We start from the raw sequence: 8,828 nt of genomic DNA, 5'->3' as shown, positions 1-8,828 counted from the left end.
TTAGGTTTAACCTCTATTATGCTCCAAAAATTATTTCTTTTTGTGGTTGAATCTGCAAACTTAGAATGCTACAATAGTTATAACAACCTAAAAGATTGATTTCTGTAGTAGATCGATGTCTAAAACAATGACTACTTGATTTCACAATTAATCAGCAATAACACGGACTAAAATGTTTATTAGAAATAGATAATTACATAACAAACCTCTGAAGATGTTAGATGACAAAGCGTATTGGTAAAATGGTCTGACCCGACTCTCGACAAATGGATTTTGTTCCACAGAGCTCCACACATGCATCTGGGATTGCTCCATTGAAGATGTATTTCAGCAGGGGCTTTATCAAAAACCTTACATATGATTGGATAAACCACTTTCATCATCTTTACTGACGTGCTACTTCACCACTCACATCAAAACCAACCCATGACACTGACATTAGGGAAGATCAAGCTCTTGCCAAACCTGGTCGGGAGAAGGGCGAAAACATTGTTGCAACTAACAAAAGCCCTCAAAGCTGTTCTCTGGTGTTCTTTTAAAGAATTAATATTGAGTAGATTGGACAACACTGATGAAATAGTTTTCTCGCTGTGAGCCGCCATTGTTGTCTGTATCCAAACAGTTGCTTCTCTGATACATCACATCTACGAAAATCCCACTCAGCGATCCTGATTGCCTCGTCTATTGTATGTGGTATTGAAATCCCTCCCAATGGCAGCAATTCCAGATGGATGTGTGGAATTGCAACCTGTTGCAGAAGGTGCAAGAATAATTTCCAGAGTTTTTTCGAGTATTGGAGCTCTGCCAAACAAAATCCATCTGGCGAGAGTGAGGTTAAAAATGGTCCCCAACTCCAACACAATCCCAGTTCTTCCAATAGAATTGATTATTTGTAGGTAAAGTGTTTTTTTGTTCCCCACAGAAAGCATTTTTGTCAGGTTGTTCATAATAATTTAACACGATGGTCTAAGTTAAGTAATGATTTTATTGTCATTTCTGAAGACCATTTTACAACAGATTTAATAAATTATTGTTCTAGAGAAAGGGAGAGAGCAAAAGTATTCTACCAACTGTTGCCTTGTGTTTTATACCAACAAGAAAACTATTCACCATAGGAAAAAAGAAAAAAAAGTTTTTTTAACTCAACATCAGGGTTGACATTTAATAATTTAGGAACAAAAATAACTGGTTTAAAGTTTACATGTTTTACCATTAATCTGGTAAAATCGGCGGCCATTTTGCCGTGTTGCATGATGGGAGTTGGTGGCCATTTTGACCACATTGCATCATGGGAAATGCAGTCCATCATGTCCTGAATTAATGCAGTTCCGTCACGTCTAAGTTAGCATTACAACATAAACAGGTTAGACAACATATGAATATTGGTAATTAAAGCAACAAGTGGGATACATAGAGGGGCCATTTGAGCGTTAAAGGAAGATTTATGTAATTCAGACGACATGGGAAAACTAAATTTACATCAATGAAAGATAATTATTAACAAGAAGAAACTAGTGGGCGAAAAAGTTGAAGTAGGCATTACAGCAACAGTTAATAGGATAAACGAATTTTGATTATTCTACCAAATAACATGGGTAAATTAGGATTAAAGCACCAGTGAAAATACTTTAGAATTGTACGCAGTTACCTAAAAGATTTAAGGAGAGTTAACATCTCTCCGTTCGAACACCAAATAGCACAATAGTTGTCCTTTAACTAGATGTTAAAACTTCCAGAAGAAAAAAAACACACAGCGTTTAGCCAGCTGTTAACCTAGAGGTCTGTTAGACCACGATAATTTAATGATTATCCTCTCGCTTACATACAGAGAAGAAATAAGGCCATTAGATTAGTTGGACATTTGGAATCTGGTCAGGACAGCAGAGCGACTCCTGGACACAAGATGATGATAGGAGGATAAGAGCTGAAATGATATCAATGCAATGAAGGTTGGCTCTGAGGAACATCAGAGCTGCAATGGCACCCAACATTGAAAGTCCTGCTGTGCTAAGAACATCTTGAACAAGACTATGCATGACTGCTTTGCTTCACAGGTGATGGATTTCAACTACAAGGTTTCACGGACGACCTGTCCAGGGTGTACCCCACCTCTTGCCCAGTGAACGCTGGAGATAGGCACCAGCAACCCCCGTGACCCCCATGATGGATTAAGCGGGTCGGAATAATTGTATTAGAAGAAACTATGGATGGATTATCTAGACACGGAGCAATACAGTTTTACCGTGTAAAACTGTGGATGACTTGGAAAAGGAAGAACTTCATTTTTTCTAGATAAAGAATTAGTTTTTGTTAAAATTCCCAGTTTGCATGTGTCCTTTACTTCCAGTGTCTAAGGAATGACACCGAAATTTGGATCTCTTGACATAACAAGTGCCTTTTTAAAATAAAGTATAATAATTAAAGACTACCATTTTGTAGAATATTCTTGTATTTCACTTTTACTTGTCCCCATGTTCTAGTGGGTCCCGTGGAGGCTCTGATATAAAAGAACAAAGTAAATATGAAATTTTTAAAATGCTAATATTCTTACTGTAGAAAGTGATAGAAACATCCACCATGGACAGTATTTACGCATTAATTTGTCTGCTACTTTTTGCCAGCCCTCTATCCTGGCTTTAACAGAATGAGGTGTTTTAATTAATGACTCAAATTCGGCATAAACCTTCCATTAAAAGCTCGTGTTCTGCTTGGGAGAAAAACTGTGGGCGTTCTTGGCCATGCTGACCAGCCAATAGCAGCGTTGCTGATCATTGTTTCTACTCTCGATACATTTCCCCTTTTAAACAAACGCATGAACAAGCAGTTATCTCAGATAACTCAATCCAGCCATACTAATCATAAACAACAGGTGTGTTCGAAGAACCCAATTAGCCGTCTCAAGGAGTGCTGTGCACGACACCACGTCCACCATCACCGGAACGTGGCAAAAGTCACCAACTTGGGTCCAGCCTACATCAATGACCATGCCTGGTGATATTGAGGGTGGCGTGGGGGTGCTGGTCTCAATGGTCCGTATACTCTCGCCTACACAGGCCGCTGTGCCACTGTAAACTTTGGACACTGTCTGAGGAGGTGTCCAGCTTGTCCACATCCCCAGCAGCTTTGTGGCTGGCGGTGCGGACCAGCATGGGGAGGAGGTGACCCCCCCAGCCTTGTCAGCTGCTCAGAAGGAGAGGGGCACCATAGGAGAGACTGAAGAGATGTCCATCTTTTTCTTGAGCAAATATTTTGAATTGGTTTTTAAAGCAATTCACAATTAGTTCAACATGTTGACCTAAATATGTTGTCATTTTCCTATTAACTTAAAAATGATTGTTTGTCAGATGTAAAAACTCATAATTACGTCAAAATTTTTACATAAATCCATCCATCCATTTTCTAACATGTCTATCCCTTGTGGGTCATGAGGGGCGCTGGTGCCTATCTCCAGCTGTCAATGGGCGAGAGGTGGGGTACACCCTGGACAGGTCATCAATCTATCGCAGAAATTGTATATCCTTTGTTATATTTTTCACGCACAGAGTTGCCATTTTTTTCACCTGCACAATGCATGCTGTTGTGTGGTTAGGTCCTACTGGACTGGAACCTACAGAATTAACACAAGAAAGCTAACGTTAACCGAGTTGTTTTGTTATAGTATTGGGTTTGACTGGTGTAAATTTAGCAATGCCCCACTGTGTCGCTGTTGGCTGAAATTTCAAAACAAAAAAACACAGAAAAAGTGAGGTGATTCTTCATCATTTCCCACATGAAAAGAAGAAGAGCGCAATGGGAAATGGCCATTGGAAGAACACAACTTTTGAAGGACCCATATTTGTGCTCTCCAGCAGACTTTGAGTCATTTGTACAAACAAAACTGATGAAGGAGCTAACAGGTGGACGTTACCCTTGCAGGCTAAAACCAATTGCTGTGCTGACTAATTTTATCCATAAAGCGCTTAAACTTGTGAGCAAAAGATGCTGGGAGAAACAACAAAGCACTGTGATTTTTTTTAATTAAACTGTCGAACATGTTAATTAACAATTACAACATAACATTTTGAGCCAGGGGAGTAATAGTATGTCAGACTGGTTTCTTGAATATGACAATGAGTTTACTGTAACCAAATAGCCTCCACAGTCACCAGATCTCAATCCAATAGATGTTTGGGATGTGGTGGAGATTCGCATTATGAATGTGCAGCTGACAAATCTGCAGCATCTGCGTGATGCTATCATGTCAATATGGACCAAACTCTCTGAGGAATGTTTTCCGTATCTTGTTGAATCTAACCCACAGAGGATTAAGCTCAGTTCTGAAGGCAAAAGGAGTCCAAGTACTAGCAAGGTGTACGTTAGTGATTGAAATACTTGCCTGGGGGGGTGGGGGGCTTGTTGTTTTCTTTAATTTCCTTGAGATGTTGTGTCAATCAATGTATTCTTTAATAACTTGTGCAGATAGTTATGGCTCTCACGTTAATATAAGTCATCGTCATCTTGGTCAATCCCGATGGGTGTCTGGACACAGAGCTCTTCTTGCCGGATCACACAGTCTCACGTGTCATTCATCGTTTCATTATCAGTGAGAATGCTATACAGCATTCTCACTTATTGTTTTCCTGTTTTTCTTTATTATTATCAGTGAGAATGCTATACAGCATTCTCACTTATTGTTTTCCTGTTTTTCTTTATTATTATCAGTGAGAATGCTATACAGCATTCTCACTTATTGTTTTCCTGTTTTTCTTTATTATTATTATTATTATTATTATTATTCCGTACGTTTTTGTGCGTCTAACTACTCCTGCATACTTCAACCGATTTCAACGATTTTCGTACCAAAACGTTCGGCTGGTTCTCGACATTACTGCTATGTCTCATGGTTATGGTACCTTTTATACTTTTTGAAGTATTTGTACTTTTTGTGCGTTTTTTGCTCCCATTGAAATGAATGCAAATTCCTTCAAATTTTTCAAATTCTTCAAATTCCTTCTAGTTCTTCTGATACAACTGATGCCAATACTATTACTACAACAGATACTACTACTACTACTACTACTAGTACTACTGATACTACTACCACTACTACTACTACTACTACTACTACTACTTCTACTACTAATGATACTACTGCTGCTACTGCTACTACTACTGATGCCTACTGCTGATACTACAACAACTACTACTGATACTACTACTATTACTACTACTAATACAACAACTACTACTACTAGTACTACTGATACTACTACTACTACTACTACTACTACTGATACTACTACTACTACTACCAATGATACTACTGCTGCTACTGCTACTACAACAACTACTACTGCTACTACAACTATTACTACTACTAATACAACTACTACTAGTAGTAGTACTACTGATACTACTACTACTACTACTAATAGTACTACTGCTACAAAATTCCTTCAAATTCTTTAAAAACTGATACTACTACTACTACCTGATACTACTACTCATACTACTACCTATTACTACTACTAATACAACAACTACTTTTACTAGTACTACTGGATACTACTACTACTACTACTACTACTACTACTACTACAAATTCCTTCAAATTCTTCAAATTCCTTCAAATTCTTTAAAAACTGATACTACTACTACTACTGATACTACTCCTACGACTACTGATACTACTACTATTACTAATACAACAACTACTACTACTAGTACTACTGATACTACTACTACTACTACAAATTACTTCAAATTCTTCAAATTCCTTCAAATTCTTTAAAAACTGATACAACTACTACTACTACTGATACTACTACTACTGATACTACTACTACTACTTCTTCTACTACTACTTCTACTACTACTACTACAACTACTACTACTGAATACTACTACTACTATTACTACTACTACTGATACTACTGCTACTACTACTACAAATTGTTCAAATTTTTCAATTTCTTCAAATTTTTCAAATTCTTAAATGTTTTTCAGCTTTTTTCTCTTCTGCATGAAACGTCTGCATCTTCTCCTCAAATCATTTTGCAGATTAGCATTCTCACTCGCTGTTGCGTAGGAACAGCTTTTTCTAGTTGTTATTATTATTGTTACACTATCATCAATTTCAACTTTCTAGTAATGTTAAACATTACTCATTGCAGTTAAAAAAAGGGGTGATAGCAGCAGGACTGTACTGGCATAATTTAACCCCCTGCTGGAAACAACTATCAATTCAGAAATAAGTTCGAAACTGATCAATAATGTAGTCAATATTGAAAACTGAATTTTGCTCAAATTAGTTGAATTTGCCCAGAAAACATTGTGTTAAACGATGTAACAATTAGATTGTAAACATAATATATCATATTAAATTAAAGAAAACAGAAGTAAAAAAATTACAATATTCTCTATTGTAATAAACTTGAGTAATTTCTCTTTTTTATGTTTTGTTCCTGGTCCTGTAATTCCAAACAGCACTTGAAGGGGCCGTGAGACAGCATAGCTTATCGCCTTCAACGGAAACCAGTTGAGAAAGGGTAGAGAAGACAAGATGGCGGAGTGAGTGGGTTGCGCTTTGTACGGACGGTTGCGGTTCTTAAAGTTAGCCGAAAACGAAGGCAAGGAGTTGTAGAGCGACAACATAATCGGGAGTGTCGTTTTCAGTCCCATGTGACAGAGGCTCGGGATAGTATTTAGTTTGACTGCTCACCATAGCGTTACCTTGATGCTAAAGTTAGGTCTGCCAACGTTAGCTTCTTGTTAAAGGCCTTCAGCTTGTTCGGATTTAGTTTTGGATTTACACCCTCTGCTTGACACGGCATTTCTAAAGGAATTATAGATTCTGGCCCATGACGAAGCCAATAACCTCAGTGGTGATCTTTTACATAGCTGGAAGAATTGTTTTTAGACAATTTCAGAGTCTGTGAATTGGTTTGGCCAATAACGCGACTTTATGTTCTACCGATAGCCGGGTTTAGCTGACAAACACAACGATCTTCAAGCTTCTCAGTTGGTGGTAGTTATTCAGTCGGTAGTATGGCCAGCAGCAGCGGTTCCAAAGCCGAATTCATTGTCGGTGGAAAGTACAAGCTTGTCAGAAAAATTGGATCGGGATCTTTCGGCGACATTTACTTGGCAATCAACATCACAAATGGAGAGGTAACTTGGCCAAATATTCTTGTTTCTGTGTTCTTGTTTGGGATTACAGTGGTTCATTTTTGTGTCTCTATGAGAGGCAGATTGTGACATAGCTCTGTTTACCGGAGAACTATGGTTTCACATTCCTCTATCATTATATCGAAAGTATTAGTCTTAGATGTATGTGCTGCAGTAATAACATAAATGCTGCTGTTGTGTGTGATTCATAGGAGGTAGCTGTAAAACTAGAATCCCAAAAAGCCAGACATCCACAGCTTCTATACGAAAGCAAATTGTACAAGATTCTTCAAGGAGGAGTCGGGATTCCACACATCAGGTAACAACATCTTTTCACCACTTCGTAGTTTTGTTAGTGTCATCGTGTTTATGAGGTTCCGTTTGTTTTTGCAGTTGAAGACACCTAGTACCAAAGTGATTTAGCAAAGGTTTCGTTGAGATCAGGCTCGCGAAGTAGTAAACTTGGATCTATTTTTATGACAGCAGATTATTTTTCACAAACTTATTTCACTGTAAAGTCTCTTTAGGCCGTATTTGGATCCTGGGCAGGGAAAAGCAGTGTGGTTGGAAATGGCCGCTCCTCTTTTGTTGTGCTACTTCCCAACATGTCTGTTAGAAAATGGCGGCGGAGCTTTCGGAGTATACATAGTTCCTCAGTGAAGTTAGTCGAACGGTTGGGAGCCGGATCTGTCGGTTCGTCAAAATCAGATTCCTCAAAACGACATACACTTTGTCATCAGTGCGCGTATATTTGATACATTTCAGCCTAATTTTGTTGACGCAGTATCACTCTCAAACCATTATCACTGTTTAAGTACCACGTATTCAAGCTATATCTGCTGTACGGGGCTTCTCATCCCTGGTCCTCAGGACTCGCTGTCCTGCATGTTTTGTGTGTGTGTGTCCCTGCTGTCATGCACATGCCTTAAACAAATACTCGATTAACAGGGCTTTTTAGCTTTTAGTGGCATAAAGATTAGGTAATGCAATCAGGTGTGCTGGATCAGAGACTAATTTAAAACATAAATGGGAGACAACTGCTGTAATATATTTAGTGACACTTAGGTGGTGGCATAATGTTTTAGAAGGTAAAGAGGTAATGTCATTATGCAACTACTACTAAGTTGTTTCATTGCTAAAACAGCACGATCTTGATCAACAAGTATATGCACATTGCAAAATATCGTGTGTGTGTGTGTGTGTGTGTGTGTGTGTGTGTGTGTGTGTGTGTGTGTGTTTATTATTAGGTGGTATGGCCAGGAGAAAGACTACAATGTCCTAGTCATGGATTTGCTTGGGCCCAGTTTGGAGGACCTATTTAACTTCTGCTCCCGACGATTTACCATGAAAACCGTCCTGATGCTGGCAGATCAAGTAAGAAAAATTCCACTAATCAAGTATGACCTCAAAATAAAATCTGTACATTTTGGAAAAGAATGAGTCTTCATAGCGGTGTAGTAAGAGCATAAAACTGAACAATTTGTTATTTCCTGCAATTTCAAGATGGCAAATTTTTATATGTGCTTCTCACAAAGACAACAGTGATGGTTTATCACTGTGTGATGCCTGCATGTATATCACGTGCAAACAAAGCATTTAAAACAATTCCCACAACACCAGTATCAAGTGTATTCTGCTAATTAACTAATCTGTACATTACTATTACTTTATAAAACTGATGT

General features: G+C 38.2%; 1 protein-coding gene across 4 annotated transcripts in view; it reads left to right on the top strand.

Annotated features, from left to right (window-relative positions):
- The first annotated feature begins 6,501 nt into the window (after positions 1–6,501).
- The window catches only part of csnk1a1 (casein kinase 1, alpha 1), a 121,100-nt gene continuing 118,773 nt past the window's right edge, over positions 6,502–8,828 (top strand). For 3 of the 4 annotated variants that reach the window (XM_012856640.3, XM_012856638.3, XM_012856639.3), the window contains exons 1-3: positions 6,502–7,149; positions 7,359–7,465; positions 8,394–8,520. In XM_012856640.3, coding sequence (XP_012712094.1) covers positions 7,027–7,149; positions 7,359–7,465; positions 8,394–8,520 — 357 coding nt within the window. In that variant the 5' untranslated portion in view covers positions 6,502–7,026. The remainder of the gene's footprint in view (positions 7,150–7,358; positions 7,466–8,393; positions 8,521–8,828) is intronic. The other variant, XM_012856641.3, reaches the window with a different exon arrangement.

The sequence above is a fragment of the Fundulus heteroclitus genome, unplaced genomic scaffold (genome assembly GCF_011125445.2).
Source record: "Fundulus heteroclitus isolate FHET01 unplaced genomic scaffold, MU-UCD_Fhet_4.1 scaffold_215, whole genome shotgun sequence".
Taxonomy (NCBI): Eukaryota; Metazoa; Chordata; class Actinopteri; order Cyprinodontiformes; family Fundulidae; genus Fundulus; species Fundulus heteroclitus.
The sequence above is the reverse complement of the archived record's forward strand: the minus strand, read 5'-3'. Positions and strand labels throughout refer to the sequence as shown.